At 46.3% G+C, this 21,857-nt stretch overlaps 1 protein-coding gene across 2 annotated transcripts in view; it reads left to right on the top strand.

Annotated features, from left to right (window-relative positions):
* GABRR2 (gamma-aminobutyric acid type A receptor subunit rho2) overlaps window positions 1-16,414 on the top strand; it is a gene marked incomplete at both ends in the record, with an annotated part of 41,623 nt that extends 25,209 nt beyond the window's left edge. Inside the window, 7 exons of one of the 2 annotated variants that reach the window (XM_080806696.1) lie at window positions 5,876-5,943; window positions 7,375-7,598; window positions 8,512-8,594; window positions 8,793-8,933; window positions 12,157-12,309; window positions 13,308-13,513; window positions 16,103-16,414. In XM_080806696.1, coding sequence (XP_080662822.1) covers window positions 5,876-5,943; window positions 7,375-7,598; window positions 8,512-8,594; window positions 8,793-8,933; window positions 12,157-12,309; window positions 13,308-13,513; window positions 16,103-16,414 — 1,187 coding nt within the window. The remainder of the gene's footprint in view (window positions 1-5,875; window positions 5,944-7,374; window positions 7,599-8,511; window positions 8,595-8,792; window positions 8,934-12,156; window positions 12,310-13,307; window positions 13,514-16,102) is intronic. The other variant, XM_080806697.1, reaches the window with a different exon arrangement.
* Window positions 16,415-21,857: the final 5,443 nt, after the last annotated feature.

Genomic DNA, 21,857 nt, shown 5'->3' on the forward strand with positions numbered 1-21,857 from the left:
CAAATTCTCCCAAGAAAAGTAGATCCAAATTTTGAACACGTCTCCTTGGGCCTCTGTTTCTCGCTCATATCCTAATCCAGGTTTAACATGTTAACTTCAAAGTTTTCAGAAAAAATTTTTATATTTTGTCTAGCTTTGTAGTTTTCAGTAGAAATATTACAGTGAATTCCTTAGCTTGCAATTACTCGATGTGAAAGTCCTTGATTGATTTTTCAATTGTAAAACAACCTTGCATTCCTGGAATAAACCTGATTTAGAAGTGATTTACCTTTTTTTTAAAAAAGAACATATTGTTGGATGGGATCCAGCTTAATATTCTGTTTAGGATTGTTGATTCTATGTTCATGAGTGAGACTGACCTGTAATTTTGCTTTCTTGTGCAGTTCTTAGGCTAACTTCATAAAATAACTTGGTATCTTTTGACATGTATTTTGATTTTTTAAAATATTCTTTTGATATTCTCTAGAAGAATTTATGTAAGACTGGAACTATTTCCACCTAAACCTTTGCTAGAATTTGCTGGTGAAGACATCCGGACCTATCATTTTCTTTGTGGGAAAATTTAAATTGAAGATTTTTTAAATTAAAATTTTTAAAATAAAAAAGCAACATTTAAAAAATAGTTATAGGACTTTTCAGGTTTTTGTATTTCTCCTCTTATCAGTGTTGACTGATATGTTGTATATCTCTGGGAATTTGTTCATGACATCTAAATTTTAAAGGTCATTGGCAAAAAGTTGTTCAGAATAACATCTTTTAACAATTACCATATGATCTCTCTGATATGAGGAATCTGGGAGGCAGGGTGGGGTGTTGTGGGGAGTCAGGAAGGAAAAAATGGAACAAGATGGGATCGGGAGGGAGACAAACCATAAGAGACTCTTAATCTCACGAAAAAAACTGAGGGTTGCTGGAGGGTAGAGGGGTAGGGATAGGGTGGCTGGGTTATGGACATTGGGGAGGGTATGTGCTATGGTGCTGTGAATTGTGTAAGCCTGATGATTCACAGACCTGTATCTGCAAATAATACATTATGTGTTAATAATAATAAAAAAAAGAATAACATCTTTTAATTTTTTTTATGTTTGTAGCATATACAGTGATGGCTTTTTCATTCCTGATAGTGGTTATTTTTGCTTTCCTTTTTGCCATATCAATCTTGTTAGAGTTCTATCGGTTCTATCAGTCTTTTCAAAGAACCAATATCTGGCTTTAATTATCCTTTCAGTTGTATGTTTGTTTTCTATATCAATGCTTTCTGTCCTTACCTCTATTATTTCCTTCCATCTACTTTAATTTGTTTTTCTTTTCCTACCTTGTAAATTGAATTTAAGCTTTTCTTCCTTTCTGAGATGATGGTTAAGATTATAAATTTCTCTAGAAGAAATGCTTGGCCTACATTCCATGAGTTTTGATGTGTACTATTTTTTAAGTCATTTTGCTAAAATTTTCTAATTTTCATTATGATGCCTTCACTGATCCACGAGTTTTTCCAGAAGTATATTGCTGAATTTCCAAATGTACGGAGATTTTCTAGTTATAGTTTTGTTGCTTATCTCTAATGTTTATGGAATTCATAGTTATATCAATTCCAGTCCTTTAAAGTTTGTCAAAAAAAGTCTCTTTAGCACACTATATGGTAAAATTTTTGTAGATGTTCAACAAAGGCTTGAAATGAATTTTTATTATATAATTTTTGCATTCATTGTCCTAAACATGTCTGTTATGTCAAGTTTATTGATTTGTTTTTCATCTTATATGTCCTTACTAGGATTTTTTGGCCTGTTTTATAAATTCTGAGAAAGAAGGATTAAAATCTCCCACTATGAATGTAAATTTGCCTGTTTCCCCTTCAATTCTGTCCACTTTTGATTTTTGCCTTTTGAGTTTATATCAGTAAACGCACACAAATTTATATTTATGTTTTATTGGTGAATTGAGTCATTTGTTACTATGAAATGAGCCTCTTTATCTCTCTTTGTCTACTTTATTTGATATAATACAACTATACCCATTTTCTTTTGGTTAGTATTGGCATGTGATATCATTTGCATCCTTTTATGTTCAACTTTCCCATATCTTATATTTTCAGTGCATCTCTTCAAACGGCATAAAGTTGGGTGTTGTTTCTTGATCCAGTCTGACAAACTTTTAGCATTTCTGAATTACCAAGTTGAACAATATTTGTTTGTTAAATGGAACATTTGGTCCATTTATATTTAGGAATAATTTACATGTTGGTTTTAATCTATCATCCTACTCTGTCTTTTTTATTGTCCGACCAATTCGGTGTCTTTCTTTTTTTCTTTCCTTACATCTTTTCTTTTGGATTGGACTTTTGTTTTTCCTATTTAGGCTTTCCTATTTTAGTTTGAACACACATATTCTTGCTGTTTGTCCGTGGCTCCCCAGAAAACAGCATGAACTCTTGGCTTATGACAATAGCGTGTTAATTAGCTACTTTAACTGGTCTCCAAGACAACACAAAGATCTCATAACACTTGCACTCCGCTTATATCCCTCCTCATTTAAATGTTATTTTTGCTTATATTTCTGTTTAGGTTTTTCATCCCCACAATACACTATTAATATTGTTTTATATAGCCAATGTTTACTTAGAATTATGCATATGTTTGTCATTTTTGTTTTTATTTTTTTATTCTTGCATCTCCATCTTCCCCTTTGGGAAACCTTCCTTCAGCTTGAAAAACATCTTCATTTAGGGCAGGACACATGTCGGCCTAGTCTCTGTTTTAGTTTGTCTGAAAATTCTGTTTCACATTCATTCTTGGAGACAGTGGGGAAGAAATGACATATATCTTGATTTAAAAAATGGATACATTCCTAATATGTGCTTTTTAGGGCCCTGTGAGGAGAAATAATGACAGAAAGGCTAGGAACCAAGAAAATCCTTGGCTACACATGTATTTCCCTTATGCTGCCTTGAATTTGTCACCTCATTGGCTATACTGCCTGCAATCCCACCAGTGACTTCTATTTGGTTTACCACATCTCTCTCTCTCACAGCAGAAAAACCCACCGTGGTGTGAAGAGGCCAAGGCGTGAATGCCTGCTTAGTTTAACTAGACTGTTTTCTTTCTAACACCCTAGGGGACCCAGTCCTACTCAAAACGTAAAATTGTTCAGGGAAGAAGGAGAAAGACCAGTTATTTGGTAGAATTTCTCCCAAAAATCAGGTTAGGAAAGGCCACAGAATAGAGAGTTCTGGAGAGCCTGGGCAGTGGGGCAGGTCAAGGTCAAAGGTCAACCCCGTTGCACTCCGACCAAGGAGGACAGGGCATTGGTTCTGTTCAAACTTGAGGTGTGAGTCCCCCAGAAGGCAGCTTTAGAGCCTCCTGAACACACAGATTGCTTACCTCCACCAATCCAGGTCTCCGGAGAACTTGACCTGCCCTCCCACACGGGCAGGACCTCAAGAGCACTGACGCCACCCTCACAGGCGTTATCAAATTTCTCTTAGAAGGGCAGCTGGAGCTGTGGAGAGCAGGCCAGGCCCTGAGAACAGAGAGACACAGTTTCAGACTCAAAGCAAGCTGATACAGTTTATCTTGTACACGTCCTTTGCCCAAACCAGCTCCTATTCAAACACTGTGCCCAGTATCTGAAAACCAGGCCACTAGGAGGTAGGTCCAAAGAAGGTGATGGTTGTATTGTTTTTTTCCCTTTGGCTCTTGGGACAACTGGATGTGGCAGATCACGTGGCACTTTAGAGAAAGGAAAGGAGGGGAAAGCAGAGCGGATCATGCACAGCACACCCCTGTGAAATACAGGGCTACAAAAGTTAGCAGGTCGGACTCTGGGCCATTGGAACATCTCTGGCTAACAGAGGGTCCGCAGGATGAGGAAATTAACCAGCCCGACTTCCCCGAGGGCTGTGCTGGGAGCACGTGGCCCCCGGACAGGGGAGCAGGGTCTGGGTACCAGGAGAGAACTCTGACCAGGCTGCCTGCAGACCCCCCTCGTGTTGCAAGCCCCACTGGGGGAGAAAGGCAGACTAGTCAGCCCTAAGGCGGGGGGGGGGGACTCCTCCCCACACCGAACATTCAACTTCTGGCACTTTCAAAGCACCAGCCAGGAATAAGAAGAGAACACAGCTGTTAGAGCAGGGACTTCTCTCTCATGGGCCGTGACCTAAGCCATCAGTTGAAAAACATGGGAAAAGAAAAAGATCAGCTTACACCCTGATTTGAGAGGGGAAAAGTAAAAAAAAAAAAAAAAAAAAAAAAGCACTGTACTCATTTCCTTAGATGTTTAAGAACACAGAAAATAGCCATTACATCCCTCTGGTAATCAATAAAATCCTTCCATTCTATTGGACTCAGTCAAAAAAACAAATCTTTAATGGTGTGATTGTAAGTATTATCAGGTATACAGGGAGATTTGGGGGGAGTCGGTGAGCCCACCAATGTCCTGGGCCGCCTCCATGAGGACCCCCGGTCCCCCAGTGTGGGCTGGAACTGAGGACTGAGCCTTCTGGTTCCTACTCCATGTTAAGGTCTCTGATCCTCCTTCCCTGCCCATAACCAGAGTTTTGGTGCCTTCCAGACCTTCTCATTCCTAAGACCCAGACTCCCTCGGCCACCCTAAGGTTCTCCCTGCTCAGACCACAGTGGGTCAGCATGGCCTGGTCCCGCACTCCCTGGCTGGAGTTCAGAGGTCAAGGTGCAGCGGAGCTGGCCTCTAGACAATGCCCTCTCCCCAGGAACCCAGCGCTGCTGCCACCTGACTCTCTCAGAGATAGTTTTTTGTCTCTGAGTATAATAGCATGTGTTAATATGCTCGAAAACACAGGTTTCTGGTTTTCCCCATTCTAGCTTTAAAAAAAATTAAAATCTAAAAAACGGGGGCCAGGGTGGCTCAGTGGGTTAAGCCTCTGCCTTCAGCTTGGGTCATGATCCCAGGGTCCTGGGATTGAGCCCCACATTGGGCTCCCTGCTCAGCAGAGAGCCTGCTTCTCCCTCTCCCTCTGTCTGCTGCTCTCCCTACTTGTGCTCTCTGTCAAATAAATAAATAAAATCTTTAAAAAAATTCTAAAAAATAATTTATAGAAGTATAACATACACACAGAAAGTATACAAGTTATAAGTGGATAGCCCATTAAGTTATCACAAAATGAATGTAACCATCATCCAGCCCAAGAAATACAACAGGAAGCCAGAAGCTAAATCCACAGCTCAACACAGTTTTGGACATCTTGCCACGGGCCAGACGGAATTGAGTGTCAAGTTCTTGTGCTATGTACTCTCCTACTCCTCTTCTGACATGTCCTGAAAGGATTTAAAATTCTTGTGCAGTATTGTCTTTGGCTGTGATCCAACGGCACAGAGATCTTCTCTCACAGCAGATGGAAGACTTCTAGAAGGCAGGATTCTGGTTATCTGTTAGGTATTCGGGAGGTATAGTTTGAGTGACCGAATGAATCCAGCCCCGGGCATGCAGGTGTCCCAGGCCCTGGTCCGAGGCTCTTAGGCCTCATCTGCCCTTTATAGATGTCACAGGAGGCAGGACAGTGGGCCAGGTTCCCTACTCAAACACTAGAGCATTATTCTCTCTATCCTACAGAGACAGCGCGGGGATGTAGGAAGTAGTAATCCAGCGCATCGATTCATGCAACAAACATGGATTAAATATTCACGTTGATCCAGGAAAGGCACACAAGGCAGATGGTGTCTCCAACCTCAGGAAGAAAGCTCAGGAACCCAACATGTCAGGAAATAGCAAGAAACCCTCATAGAATTTGGACTACTGCTTCGCTCCGTCCCAGTCAGTCTCTTCCCCAGGAGGAGGGGGCTGGGGTTGCTGACCCAGTGGTAGATAGAATGGGCCTTCACCAGCTGGCTTTGCTCTTCTGCAGGCCCCGCTATCCCGGTGGGCGTGGACGTGCAGGTGGAGAGCCTGGACAGCATCTCGGAGGTGGACATGGTACGCGGTGCCCTCGGCTGGTGGGGCAGCCTCAGGGCAGGCTTCTGAGGTTAAGGTTCTGAGAGCGCCTGTGGCCGGGACAGCTAGGGAGGGGGGCAGGCAGGCTGTGCCTGGGTGGGCAGAGCCAGGGCTGCAGAGGATAGACCTGGAGACTGGAAGATGGATCAGGTGCTGTGAAACTAGAACAGGGGTTCTCAATGAGATGGGTCAAAGTAACTTGGGAAGTTGGTTAAATGCAGATTCCTGCGCCCCACCGGAGACTTCCTGAATCAGTCTCTGGGGGTGAGGCCCAGCCCCTTACATTTTGGACGCAGCTCTCACATGATGGGACCCCTCAGATGGACCTCACTTGGAGGGGCCTGGGAGGTGGACATTCTCAGACAGAAACTCTGCCATTTGCTGCTCGTCAGGGAAGGCTTTTGAAGAAGCCTTGTTTCAATTGAGACTCAAAGGACAGATAAGAAGGAGACAGCGTGGAGAGGGCCAGAGGGAGAGCAGGGAAAGGGCCCCGGAGGCAGAAGAAACAGGAGTTCCAGAAGCACAAACTAAAACATCGGAGCACAAAGTGAGGAAGGGGTGGGGGTGCTGCCGCCCACCGGTGACCCTGCAAGACAGCCAGGAGGGGTAGAGGTGCGCTGGTAAAGCAGAAGTGGGCCCTATGAGACCAGCACCACCAGCAGGCATCCTTCCACCCCCGCTCCAGAAGAAGGTATTTGGGGCTCTTCCTTACCTACTCACACTTGCACCTTAGCACTCGTGTCTACTGACTGTGACAAGGGGCCAGCCTCTTGGTTCATGGCCTCAACAATGCAGGCGAGGAGACACCGTTTAACAGAATGAGCTTTCAGGCTAAAAGTATAGCAGATACGCAGCTGCCCAAGCCTTCATCCACTTATTGACGCCCCCCCCCCATTTTTCCATCTTGCAAATATTTATTGAGCACCTACTGTGTGCCTTGTCAGGCACCGAGTTAGGGCCTGGGGACTCAATGGCACACAGGACACAGTTCTGCCTTCAAAGATTCTTCAAGACCCACGCGCACTGGGCTGTGCGGGCTTCTCCCAGTGCCCGCTCACGTGACACTGAAAGCTTAGCCAATAGGAAAGGAGCCCCGTGTGCACAAGTCTGGGTGAGAGAGAGAGCAGGACGCCGGGGCAATCTGCTCCTGTGGCCCCCATGGCAGGTTCACAGCTGCAGGTTTCACTCGCAGCCCCTGAGGGAGGGCTGCTCTCTGTACTGTGCTCTCACCCCACCTCCCACCTGCACAACAATGAGCCCTTCTTTTGCCCACCTTAGCAGCAGCACAGAGGCAGGCAGCCACCGTCCTGTGGCTGAGCCTCTGGTGTGCGTTGCTTTGGCTGATGACGGGTGGGTTGTAAGAAAGGCAGCTCGCTAAGCACGTCTGTCTGGTGTCACCTCCGGCTCCCACAGGACTTCACCATGACCCTGTACCTGCGGCATTACTGGAAGGACGAGAGGCTGGCCTTTCCCAGCACCAGCAACAAGAGCATGACCTTCGATGGCCGGCTGGTAAAGAAGATCTGGGTCCCCGACGTCTTCTTTGTTCACTCCAAACGGTCGTTCATCCACGACACCACCACTGATAACATCATGCTGCGGGTGTTTCCAGACGGGCACGTGCTGTACAGCATGAGGTAATGGTCCCTGGGCTCTTGGCTGGGCACCATGCTCATACGTATGTCAGCCTGGTTGGCCTCGAAGCGTCGGTCACCGTGGTCCCCGGGCTCTTGGTCCTGTGCCATGCTCATACGTATGGTTGCCTGGTTGGCCGTGGCTTCGGTCACCGTGGTCCCTGGGCTCTTGGTCCAGTGCCATGTTCATATGTAAGGTCAGCCTGGTTGGCTGTGGAATTGGTCACCGTGGTTGGGCCTGTGTCTCTACGGTATGAGCCTCCTGATGTCGGTTAGAACTCTGTGAGGATGAAATGGTCGCCCTAGTAGCCAGCAATTTCCCCGTCACTGGGGCGCTTAAGCTCAGGTTAGGAGACTAGGTAGGCCTGAGTGAGTTGAGGGAGCCAATGACCTTCTAGGCACCTTCCAGCCATGACAGCCTATGATTCTAGTTTATTGGTAGTAAAGATTAAAAAGGCGACAAGAGCTGTTGTTGACTGAGGGCTATTGCAGCCTGCTTCTGGGCTAACGCGAGATGATGAAGGCTTATTCCACATCTTCTTGGCCTGCTGGTAGGGTTCACTGGAACCCGATGCTGGTAGCCTTGGGGTGGTGGGTGGGGAGTGATAACCTCCCAGGCAACTCTGGGGGAAGCAGCCCACGGGCTGAGGGCCACGTGCAGAGAAGGTGCAGGTGTGCACCCCTGACGGCCAACACCCTCAGTGGCTGGGGGGTGCAGCAGACCGCTGATGACACATACTGTGGAAGACGGGACTCTAAAACTTAGGGTCTTGCCACGCAGAGACTGGGGTTTCCAAGCTTCTGAAGCAGTTGTGAGAAGGCAGCTGCTCTTGGTTGTGTCGGTGTTCTTGCTCTGGGCAGGCATATGAGCCAAGAACTCACTGCACGAGCCAACATGCTTGTTTGGGTTGCCTAGGATTACGGTCACTGCCATGTGCAACATGGACTTCAGCCACTTTCCCCTGGACTCTCAGACCTGCTCTTTGGAGCTGGAAAGCTGTAAGTACCAGTGTTCCCGAAGACAAATCTCCGCCTCGTTCCCGCTCCAGTCTTTGTGCCATTTTTGTAACCGTGAGATCGAGTACTGCCTGCCAATGTTAAGGCCTGTTTACTCCAAGGCTAGTGTAGGATTTCCCTGTGGCTTCAGCTACCTCCAAAGCAAAGGAGTCGAATTAACTTATTTTCCTCTCCCCAAAGATGCATATACAGATGAAGATCTAATGCTGTATTGGAAGAATGGGGATGAATCCCTGAAAACCGATGAGAAGATCTCCCTGTCCCAGTTTCTGATTCAGAAATTTCACACCACTTCCAGACTGGCCTTCTACAGCAGCACTGGTAGCTAATGTTTGCCACGGTCTGATCCAAATGTGGAAAAAATACCTTAGAACCCTCTAGCCTAGGGGCGCCTGGGTGGCTCAGTCGTTAAGCATCTACCTTCGGCTCAGGTCATGATCCTGGGGTCCCTGCATCAGGTTCCTTGCTCAGCAAGGAGCCTGCTTCTCCCTCTCCCACTCCCCCTGCTTGTGTTCCCTCTCTTACTGTGTCTCTCTCTGTCAAATAAATAAATAAAATCTGAAAAAAAAAAAAAACAAAAACAAAAACAAAAAAAACCCTCCAGCCTTGAACTGTCCCATGCCAATGAAAATGAATGTGTATTCCTAAGTAATGCGTAATTCTGCAAAACATAAGCAACATTGATAAGCAGAAATTTTAAAAGTTGCTCTCCTCTGAAATCCCATGGCCAGAGGCAGCCACTCCTCACAATTCAGCACACATCCTTGTGAACACTTTGATTTAATGATGCAATTGTACAGAAATGGGGTCCTGTTTTACGTGCTATTCTGTAGTCTGATTTGTTTGACTTAATGATATGGATGATAGCTTTCTGAGGAAATGTATCTCTTACCTATATTTAGATCTATCAATTTATTTATTTATTTACTTACTTGTTTACTTACTTTAGTGGGGGGAGGGGCAGAGGGAGAGGGAGAGAGAGAATCCCCAGCAGACTTCCCACTAAGCATGGAACCCGATGTGGGGTTCCATCTCACAACCCTGAGATCATGACTTGAGCTAAAATCAAGAGTCGGACGCTTCACCGACTGAGCCACCCAACGCCCCTATAGATTTATTTTTAGTGTTTAGTGTAACTCATCCTGGACCCTGGGCCGTGTTTGAAGTTTTGAGAAGATGCCCTTGTCAGTTCTCTAGTCCCACCGTCGTTTCCGAGGGCTGTCATAATAAACACAAAGTGGGGGCCTGAAGCAATAGGAACGTATTTGCCCACAGTTCTGGAGGCCAGAAAGCTGCAGACCATGCTCCCCGCTTAGGCTGTAGGAAGGAACCCTTCCTTGTCTCTCACTAGGTTCTGGTGGGTGCTGCCTTGCTCTAAAGCCTGCCTCTGTCATCATGTGGCATTCTCCCTGTGTCCCTCTCTGTGTCTTCACATACTGCCGTTCCTGCGTATCTGTGTCACGGAATTTCCCTCCTCTGTAAGGCTACCAGTCATTGGATTATGGCCCACCCTAACCCAATATACCCTCATCTCATCTTGGCTCCATGTGAAAAGACCCTATTTCTGAATAAGGTCACATTCACAGAAAGTGGGAGTTAGGACTTCAACATATCTCTCTGAGGGACACAGTTTACCCCATGACAACCCTGCAGTAGCTACAGGACTCCAAGGGACTTCTCACTTCATTCCCCCTTGTCCGTATGCTGAGAAGCCCAGGCCCTTCCATGCAGAGCTTTTTTGCCCCTGCACAGCTGCCGTCTATCTCCCCGTTCCCCTGCCCCCACGCACACCCCTGTGCCCCCAACATCAAACACTGAAAAAGACCGAGCCTCAGTCAAGGTGGTGTGAGTCTCCAAACCATGCAAGCCAGCTTCACTTTATGCCCACAGGGCTCGTCCTCGTCGCTCTCTTCCCTTCTCCGCTGGTGCCTATTGTCACCCAGTCTTCTTTTCTCGTCTCTTCTTGGCAAGTTCAAGCCTACTCTCTTTCTAAAACCATTCTTAAGAATGTCTTCTATAACTTTTTACTATGTGTCACTATTTTGAGTGCTTTATATGAATTAATAATTTCTACCCAACAAACCTATGATGTAGTTATTATTATGCCTGATTTATAGGTGAGAAAACCGAGACTCAGAAGGATTAAGTTGCTTATTGAAGTCGCACAGCTAGTAGGTGGCCAGACAATCTGCCTTAGTCACTATGTGTTCTCCTCTTAGATGTTTTCTGTATTGAAAGAGAAGCTGGTTTCTTTGTTTGTCTTGTCCCCTCTCCTTTCTGGAGTCCAGATTAAAATGCATCTTCCTCTCCCATTATTTACTATGTACCAAGAAGGAGCTTTATCACACCACCCCCCCACCGACCCCAACCACCAGGGGCTGCCATCTCACCACAGAGTGCTCTGTTTGGAACACAGAGTGTACATTTTTAAAGCTCTTGGTTCCCTCTTACTGTTTCCAAGGCAACTCTCCCTGGTTTTTTTAGAAGGAAAGGGTAATGGAATAGTCCTTAACAGAATGAAGGCAACTCTCAGCCTTTCCAGAAAGACCCTGTACAAACCTAAGGAACAATATGATTAGCTTCATGGGTGCCAATTTAAGTAGGGAAAATAAAGCTGAGATGATGGGGCAAAGGTGATGGGATGAATGAATGTTTAGGAGTTTCTGTCATATCTGCAGATCACTGTCTCTTTGCCCACTCCACTAAAAGCCCCTACCTCATTCAAACCACCGAGGAACCTACAGAGTAACTGTGTGTCAAGCTTGTCTGGACCCAGCCTATTGTTCCAGCCTTTCCCTATGGATCCAATCCTCCCCTCACCTGACTCAGTAGTAACCTTCCACGCCAGCCAGGTAGCCTTTGTTCCCTCAGCAGCATTTTTCTGGGGGGCAGCCTGAGTCATTATCCCAGGCTGCACTGAGCTGGAGAGGGGTGGGTGTGTGCACACAGCTGTAGTCTAATTTTGACATTTGTACTGGCCTTGACACCGTCTTTGGTCCCAGTGGTTGGGTATCAATCCCGTGGCTCGTTGGACGCCTTACCGTTTTAGTCCTTGTTGACAACCATCCCTCTGGTGATGCATGTGGAGACAGGCTGAGCTGACCCAATGTATGACAAAGGGGACAGTCATACGGAAGCTCTGCCGGTTCCTGCCCCAGTGGTATTGGCCTCAACAAAATGGAACCAGTCCTGCTTCTTAGCCTCCTGAGTAGTGAGTCCTCAGGAAATACGGTTGTGGGTGGAAAATAACAAACACCAAAAGAGCAACTAACCCTAGCTCGCTCTCTACCTTCCCCCAAAATGTTAGGGGAAGAGAAGAGAGGTTAGGTAATGTTGAATAAAACAGAACACGCATTAGGTAGTGGCAAGATCCTTATTGATAGGAGAGAGGGCTTAGATATCAGAGAGGAGGTGTAGTAGAGTAAGTCAATGGATCATTAACTTTCTCCTGAAGATCGGAGCAATGAGGGGGAGGGTCTCCTAGGGAACAGTTTGTTCTTGCCTCTCGAACTGAACCTCACTGGCTTCTTCCTGTGTCCCCCAGGCTGGTACAACCGTCTGTACATTAACTTCACATTGCGACGCCACATCTTCTTCTTCTTGCTCCAAACCTATTTCCCTGCCACCCTGATGGTCATGTTGTCCTGGGTGTCCTTCTGGATTGACCGCAGAGCTGTGCCCGCCAGAGTTTCTCTGGGTAAAAGCATGTGCTGGGGTGTGGGAGGGTGGTTTCTTTCTTCAGCTGGTCACTATAAAGAAAAAGGTAAAATCATCATTCAGAGTTCTTAACTGATGGGCTGCCAGAGCCAGAAGGAGCAAATGTCCCTCCCGCCTGCCACCTTCACCATTTGCACGCTGCTCTCCGTTTCCTAGACTACTTCATGAAAACCACAGGGAGCTAAAACTATGTCAGCTTTGCTCCAGTGACTTCAGAAAAATAAAGCCTGTTTGGGGGATGGACTTCCCCCGCCAGCAGTCTCAGGGCCCAGTACTTCGATAAATAAGATAATTCTGGAAATGCCAAAACCTTATTTCGTAAATACAAAAATCGTGTTTGTTGGCCTTGGTTGGACAGACTGAACCTTTGAAGGTAGGGCAGGGGTTAGGGGATTTTGGGGAGGGAGAGGGCTGTACTCCCTGAAGTTGTGGTTTTAGTCCTCGCGGACCCGAAATTCCAGAGGGAACGTTAACAGCTTGTCATTGTCAACTTGGAGGAAATCAGCCTGGGCTCCAAGAAATGTGAGGGTTTAACTGAGCAAGGCACAATGAAGCTAGCATGACAGGACTCCAGGAATTTCCAGAGTCTTCCGAGACTGAATAAATGTGGCTCAGAGAGGGAATGAGGCCATTCCCTGTGGTCTGGGCAGTTTCCTTCAGGGGTGTCCTTCAGTCACTGTTTCGCATTCCACATCTGACGGGGTCCTTTGCCAAGCACTGCTCATCCGATCAGCCACACCACCCACACCCAGGCCTCCGAGGGGGCCGACAGGCAAAGGAGACCAGCAGCCCCGAGCAGGCCAGGAGGGGAGCCGCCTGCCCCTAGTGGAGCAGATCTGCAGCCTGGATGTTTCCATGCCCCGGGGGATTTCTTGCTGGGTTTTAGACAGGGAGGGTGTAAAATCGTGACTGCATGACACGTGGAGGGGGACAGTTGTGTACCCTCGTCAGCAGCTGACCTAACGCAGCCTGTTGCAGGTATCACCACCGTGCTGACCATGTCCACCATCATCACGGGCGTGAACGCCTCCATGCCCCGCGTCTCGTACATCAAGGCGGTGGACATCTACCTGTGGGTCAGCTTCGTGTTCGTGTTCCTGTCGGTGCTGGAGTACGCAGCCGTCAACTACCTGACCACCGTGCAGGAGCGCAAGGAGCGCAAGCTACGCGAGAAGGCGAGACAAGCTTCATTCACCTGCTGCGGGGGCCCGGGCTCCTGGTTCCATGAGAGTGGCAGGGGCGGCGGGGGGCACGTAGAGCAGGGCATGTTTGTGCAAAGTGGGGGAGGATCTATGTTAGACTAGGTTCTAGCTTCTACCACCAAGGATCCCACAAGGCAAAACGTCTTCAGACCAAGACTAGGGATAGGAAGACTTGGGTTCTCAGGTCCAACTCTGCCGCTTCTGCTGGCCTCTGTTTCCTCATCTGTAAAAAAGGTAGAGAGGGGGGCACTTGGGTGGCTCAGTGGGTTGAGCCTCTGCCTTCCGCTTAGGTCATGATCCCAGGGTCCTGGGATCGAGCCCTGCATGGGGCTCTCTGCTTGGCAGGGAGCCTGCTTCCTCTCTCTCTGCCTGCCTCTCTGCCTACTTGTGATCTCTGTCTGTCAAATAAATAAATAAAATCTTAAAAAAAAATTAAAAAAAAAAAAGGTAGAGAGGAACCCTCAGCTCACCTTCCTCCCAGGGTTGTTGTAAGGGTCACAGGAGGTACTGTATGCAAAAGTTGTCCTGGAACTGTGGGGTTCTGGACAGACATAAGGTATCACTATTACTATTGGACATGCTTAGGGAAGGTACCTGCAGATCCTATGACCAGACAAGGAGACAGTTCTAGAATTAAGAACCCCTGTGTTTATCTGTACTCTGACCTAGTGAAAACTCAGGCACATACAACTTTAGCCTTTAGAATCTTTGGAAATACTATGCTATCTATACCATACTGCACTATCCTATATTAACCTATGGTAGTTATGAGAGAGAATACAAATGGGGAATTTGGGCAGTGTGTGTGGGCCTTTGATACAGGGAGGGAAAGTCCGTTCCCTTCATATTCAGACTCTTCTTATTCACAGTAAGAAATAAAATGACAACTTGTTACCAAATCATTGGTCACCATTGCGCTAATCAAAATGGGTGTTTAGCTAGAAGTTATAAAAATCAGGGGACATGAAAATCCCACATTTATGCACATCTAGGTGGCTGGTAGCTCCTTAACATAAGGGAGCTTTAAATTTTCGGAAAAGAGGATGTGTTACCTTTCCAAAAACAGTGTTTCAATGCCCACATTATATCTAAATATATTATAGTAAACCTATATATATTTCTAAATATTCTACATATATTCTAAATATTTCTACATTGTCTCCAAATAGGCTAGACTGTTTAAGAATTTGTTTTCTAAATTCTATTTAGCATTTGAATATTCATTCAAATTTTCAATAATCTGCACATTGGTCATTGTCAAGCACTTTTGGATTATATTTAAGCACAAATTTTGATTTATAAGCCAATGAACTTTCCTGTCTAGAGCTGTTGGAAAAATAACAAGCCTTCACCTGACAAGTATGGGCCCATGAATTGTAAGCCGGTGCCAGCTGGAAGCCCACTCTTGGCTGACTCAGATTGTGAGGGGAAGGGAAACCATTTCCTTCCTCCCAATTCATAATTTCTTAGAAACATTTTTTTAAAAGATTTTATTTATTTATTTGACAGACAGAGATCACAAGTAGGCAGAGAGGCAGGCAGAGAGAGAGAGGAGGAAGCAGGCTCCCTGCAGAGCAGAGAGCCCCATGCAGGGCTCGATCCCAGGACCCTGGGATCATGACCTGAGCTGAAGGCAGAGGCTTTAACCCACTGAGCCACCCAGGTGCCCTTTAGAAACATTTTCATACTTGCGGAAGCAGGCACGTCCGTAGACTCTGCACTTAGATTCAAAACTTGTTACCGTTTTGCCATTTTTTTCTGTGAGCTCTTTCTCCATATAAATGTATTTTTGTCTGTGCAGTCGAACCATTTAGAAATGCATTGCCGGCACCGGGAACTTTAATGCTTGAATGTAACTCTTTAGAATAAGGACACTCTCCTCCCTAGTCATCTTTTGATTCATGCACAAAGACGTGGAGACCCACAACTGGAATCAGAATGTATGGGTTTCTTATTTTTTTTAAATATATTTTTAAAAGATTTTATTTATTTATTTGAGAGAGAGAAAGAGAGAGCGAGCAGGGGGAGGAGCCGAGGGAGAGGAAGAGAAAGAATCTCAAGCAGACTCTGAGCTGAGCATGGACCCTGATGCGGGGCTCGATCCCACAACCCTGAGATCATGACCTGAGCCGAAATCAAGACTTAGAGGCTCAGCTGCTTGAGTTACCCAGCTGCCCCCAGAAGGCGTGGGTTTAAAGTCCAGACTCTGACACCAGCTGCGTAATCTCAGGAGAATTGTATAGCCTCACTGGGTCTTAGTTTTTGCTTCTGCAATTGAGGGTATTTAGACTAAATCAATCATTCTGGGCCCTCACTGCATGGTAGAATCACCCGAAGAGCCTCAAATTAATTATCTGAGAGTGAAGCATCAACGTGGCCGTTTTAAAGAGCTCCCCGGGCGATTCTAATATGCAGAGAATCATTGGACTGAGTGATCTCTGGAGATCCTTCTAGTTCTGCCTTTCTATGGTTCTGAGTAGCCATGGGGCTTCGCTCCGGGCCCAGGCCACTGCCTCAGCCCCTCCACAAGGCCTAATCATGACTGACACCTTCCTTGTTTGCTGCCCGCAGTTCCCGTGCATGTCTGGAATGCTTCCCTCAAGAACCATGATGCTGGACGGAAGCTACAGTGAGTCTGAGGCCAACAGCCTCGCCGGGTACCCGAGAAGCCATATTTTGACAGAAGAAGAAAGACAAGACAAAATAGTGGTCCACCTGGCTCTGAGCAATGAATCAAACTCCTCCAGGAAGAAGGGGTTTCTGAAGGGCCACGTGGGTCTTCGCATCTTCCAGAACACACATGCCATTGACAAATACTCCAGGCTGATATTTCCTGCCTCCTACATATTTTTCAACTTAATTTATTGGTCAGTGTTTTCCTAGGGGCCCCGAGGCCCCGCCTGGAAAAGGACATAGATATCCACGGGGCCTGGCCAGCCGTCTGCACGTGGATCCGCCGACCACGCTCCCCTCAGCAGACGGAGCCGTAGCTCCTGGGCCACCATGGCAGCGCCCCCTTCCTGAGGGGTCCTCCAGCTGCCCTTCCCCTGACCTCGTGGGTTTGCTCCTCATTAATGCTGTGTTCTGTGTCCTAATTCATACCTCTCCGGGACTTCTTCTGTTCTTGTGTGTAAACAGGTTCATAAGAGCCCCTGCCCCTATAAAAATGACTCAAATGCCTCCTAGATATTCTGAGACCCTAATGAAGCCTACAGTTCAGTTATGAAGGGACCAGGAAGAATAAAGGGCAAGCTTAGAGGTTTTCTGGATAGGAGATGAGAAATAGGATTCAAAAGAGGAAATTTTAAAAAACTGTAAACCCATACCACGAGATTAAGTGCCTACCTAGGAAGGAAAACATGCTCAGATCCCAGATAGGAAACGAGACCTGGGTGAGTCTGGCAACTCTCGTGATTTTGCAATCCATTCAACCATTCATTAAATATTGAGTACCCACCCTGTACCAGGTCCTGTGGAAATGAACAAATAGAAGTCTCTTTTCTTAGAGAACTTCTCTAAGCCTGCACTCATTCTGTGTATGGCAGAGGGTACTTCCGCCCTCTGCCTCCCTCAACCCCCACTGATCCCACAGATCTATTCTGTTTGCTGGTGCTTTTACTCCCTAGGTCTGTCTAGAAAAGCACCTCCAGTCTCTTAGGAGATCCTCTTGAAGCCAGCTTAATCCTTCTTTCCTGAAATCTCCGTGTAAGACAAGTCCAGTGCTGGGGAGAGGGCTAGGGACTTGAGAATTGGTGATAACAGAACTTCGTCTTGGGGAGGAAGGAGCCATGGGTCTGCTGTGGAAATGTGTTCTGTATTCCATCCTACCTCTCTTTCTGAAATTCTCCCCCAGCAGACAGATGTCCTTAATAGTCCCTGTGTCCAAGCCCTGCCCCCCACCCCTGGAACTCTCTAACCAGAAATGCCCCACACCCTCAAATGCTTTCTCCCTTCCACAAGGTAGTGACTTTCCTCTAATGTAGCTAAGCTCGGATTAGGAAAGCAATCTGATTAATTGATTCTACAGTAAGTCATGAATGACCATTTCTCTTAACCCTAATTTAGGTGTTTGCAAGTTAACTCAAGTGAACCCCCAATTGGTAGTATTTATGGAAAGATAAAGAACATGATTTTGAGAAGGGGGCCTTCTCTTTGAGTTAGAGCACTTGAAATCAGAGGGCTGTTCTGGTGTCCAGCTCAGAGGTCTTGCTTAATAAAAGAAGTTGTTCTGCTCTTTCCCTCTACCTACTGCCCCTTCCACCTTCCTGCCCAGGGTTTGGGTGTCTGGTTCTTTGGTCACGAGTGTACAAATGGTGCAGCAAAAGAGAGGATAACCCTGCCTTGGGTCAGGTGAGCTCTGGCCTGTGCAGTCTGCTCCACAGCTCCTGCCTCCCAGGGGGCAGGGATTTTTTAGTTCCTGAGGATTAGAGCACAAGTGGGTACCAGAGCCTCCCGAAGTTTCAAGACAGGGGACCGTAGATGCCTGATCCTCTCCCGGCTCACCACAACTGCCGCCCAGTTGCCCTATGCATCCCAGCTTTTCCACTCTTTGCTCTCAGCAGTCCCCCGACACACCTCTGTTCCCATACTTTGTGTGATCCTGGTCCCAGACACCTCCTTGCTTCACGACTCCATCGCCCATGTGGAGGGCCAGACTCCCCTCTCTGGCTACCAGCCCTGATCTGAACTGTGGTCTGCAGCCCACCAGCCCAGAGCTGGTGTGATCGGGGCAGGGATTTCAGGAGATCAACTCTCAGGAGGATGGGCTCTAGGCAACAGTGTGGCATAAGTTATCTCAGCAGTGGCCAGTTTGGGAGGTTCCCAAGACCACTCTCAGGTTTAATAATTAACTGGGAGGACTCTCAGAACTCAGGAAAGCCATTAAACTCAGGTTATGGTTTAACATGGTGAAAGGATACAGATTAAAATCAGCAAAGGAAAGCAGTCTTTAGGGCAGGGTATGGGAGAAACCAGGCAGAGAACTTAAACTTCAACTCTTACCCAGTACAGTTGTGCAGTCAGTGCTGCTTTCTCCCAGCAGTGATGTGTGACAATATGCACCGAGTACTGCCAACCGGGGGAACATACCCACGTCCAGCAAGGTATGAACATGGGTCCATCTAACTGCTTGCCTGGCTTGCCTTAGTTTCCAGCCCTTCCAGAGGCTGAGGTGACAACTCTGAGCCTAAGGCCTCCAGCTTAAATCACGTTGTCTGTATAGACTATCTGGTATGGCCCCAGGCTTCCAGCTAAACAAAGACCCTCCTATTAGAGCTTCCTCTAGGGGCTTAGGAATGATCTCCCAGAAGGTGAGGCCAAGGCCTGAATCTTTTCTTTAGTCAAGGCTGATTGTTCACTGCACAGCAATCTTTGCCAATTGTTTATTGGTGATGTTGATTGCTGTGCTGCTACTATGGATCCACGCACTAACGTCTTAAAGCATCCCAGCACCAGATGTCTGGATCGAGAATAGGAGATACTCCAGCCGTGGGAGAAGGGGCTGGTAGAGAACAGGGTATACAAATATCTACAAGGTAAAAAGTGTTAAGCGCTACTGTAATGGTTCAAAGTGTAGTGGGAGTTCTGAGGAAAGAAAGAACGATTTCCACCGGGAAGACAGATCTCGTGGAGAAAACGGCTCCTGAGGTACCCCTTGAAGACTGGAGATTTCTAGAAGATGTACATGCTAGACATACATGTAGAAAAAGTACATGCTATCCGACTTTTCATTTCAGCTCAGATCATGATCTCAGGGTGGTGAGATGGAGCCCTGCATCAGGCTCTGCGCTCAGCAGGGAGCCTGCTGGAGATTCTTTCTCTCCCTCATCCTCTGCTCCTCCCCGCACCCTCATCCCCCATCCCTGTTCTCTCTCCCCACCTCTCTAGGAAAAAAAAAAAAGACAGTAAAAAGAAAAATACATTCTAGATCTGTGCTGTCCAATATGGTAGCCACTAGCCATGTAGCTATTTAAATTTAAAATAAAATTAAAAGTGCAGTTCTTGCTACTGCACTGGCCACGTTTCAAGTGCTCTGTTCGATAGCCACATGTGGCTAGTGGCTGTTGTATTGGATAGTGCAGACCTACAGAATATTTCCATAAACACAGACAGTTGTCGTTAGATAGTGCCATTGTAGATGAAAAGTTCAGCCAGAGCAAAGACATGAGAAAGGCAGGAAAGTTTGGGGTTGCAGAGTATAGGGTTTGTGGGATAAGTCATCCCTGTTTTGACTGGATCCTAGGCTATGGGAAGAGGAAGTGAAAGACTAGCCCTTTCCACAACACTAGATATCATGGTAGGTTCCCCAATGCCAGTGCCAATGAGGACAGCTTCCCTTCCATGGAGTTGTCTGGCCCCAAACCACTGGATTTCCCAGCCTTGTCGACAGATGAAGGATTAAACTATGTAAACAAAGATTATTGGATGGTACAAGGCATCCGGACTTGTTTAGAAATTTTTACTCTCTATAGATTCTCTCAGGCCACAATGGAGCTCAAAGAATGATAATTATGTTGTCATTAAATATGTTCTATTACTATTGTTGTCTTCTTTAATTCCAACACTACTCTGCTTCTGGGAACAGTGTCTTCATAAATTGAGGCTCGTATAATATGGTGGCCCATTCACACTTCAAAAAAATAAAGATATATTTTAACTAGCTTATACAATTAACTGGAGTTAATTGTATAGGAAAACATATGATCAAAAACAGAATTTTCTCATGGGGAACCACGATGCAGTGAAACTACTGTATTTAGCACTGCCTTATTGCAGTGTAGAAGAGTCTGACTCTATTTGAGAAAAGGAGAAAATTAAAGGAGGGAAAGAGGAGACAATAGTAGGAGTACGAAAAAAGGAACTAAGGAAATGTTGAGAACACGGAATGATTTGAGGCAGGAAGACAGGAGTAAACATAATTGTAATCAGGGAGGCTTGAATGATACTTTATTTCACTGAATCTATGGTACCATCAGTGTGCGATGCACCCATATTTTATGTACTATTAAGAAAAAATGTTACTAAGTAAATTATAGCATGCCAGTGATTATGAGTCCTGATTTTACCAATGTTAAATTGTGAAAGATTATGCATGTTAGAATAAAAGAAATAGGCATTATACAAAAGCTGGTGATTGGACATATTTCTTTGACACCAGGAACCAAGAGTTACTAGGCTCTTGTATTTTGGGGTCTTGTGTCCAGGTCAGGGATGGGGTGATGGCAGATAAAGAAATAAATGGGAGGGGCTCCTCAGTGGCTTAGTCAGTTAGGCATCTGCCTTCAGCTAAGGTCATGATCTCTGGGTCTTAGAGCCCTGCATCGGGCTCCCTGCTCACTAGGGAGCCTGCTTCTCCCTCTCCCTCTACTCCTCCCCTCTGCTCTCTCTCTCTCAAATAAATAAATAAAATATTTAAAAAAAAGAAAAAGAAAGAAATAGGAAACACCTTTCAGGGATTAAGAAGCTTACAGTGGGTGTATTTCAAAGGAGGAAGAGATCATAGGCTTTGAGGAATAGATCCTATTTGTGGTCAGTTCTGAACAATGGATAGATATAATTTCAACTAGTGGAAAAGGTGGGGAGGGGACGTAACATGGCAGAAGGAAAGCTGAGGTGTGTTCAGAAGGCAATGGGCAGATACCCTACCAAATGTACAAAAGTCTTAGGTTCTCAACCTCCTAGTTCCTTGACCCTGGTTATCAATGGTCCTTTTAGTTTCATTCTACTTAGAATAAACCTGGGGAAGATGGGGCGCCTGGGTGATGCAGTTGGTTGAGCATCCAATTCTTGGTTTCAGCTCAGGTTGTGATCTCAGGGTTGTGCAATTGAGCCCCACTTGGGGCTCTGTGCTCAGCACGGAGTCTGCTTGAACTTCTCTCCTTGTCCCCTGCCCCTCTCTTTCTCTCTTAAGTAAATCTTTTTAAAAAGATGGCGGGGAGGAATAAACCCAGGGAAGAAATTTGTCTGGTCCATTCTGAGCCACACATGTTGAAGATGATGAGAGTTCTGTGTTTTGTGTAAGTTTAGAATGTTAGAACTTGGGACTCCTGGGTGGCTCAGTCAGTCAAGCATCTGCCTTCGGCTCAGGTCATGATCCCAGGGTCCTGGGATTGAGTCCTGCATCAAGCTCTTTGCTCAGTAGGGAGTCTGCTTCTCCTCTGCCTGCTCTGCCAGCAGCTCTCCCTGCTTGTGTGTGTGCACACGTGTCCTCTCTCTCTGGCAAATAAATAAATAAAATCTTTTTTAAAAAATGGAAGGTTAGAAGTTTTCAAAGACATTAGATTTTGGTTCCATCTCTTTGTAAACATCTGTAGAAGGGAGAACTGGG

The sequence above is a fragment of the Martes martes genome (genome assembly GCF_963455335.1).
Source record: "Martes martes genome assembly, chromosome: 6".
Classification (NCBI taxonomy): Eukaryota; Metazoa; Chordata; class Mammalia; order Carnivora; family Mustelidae; genus Martes; species Martes martes.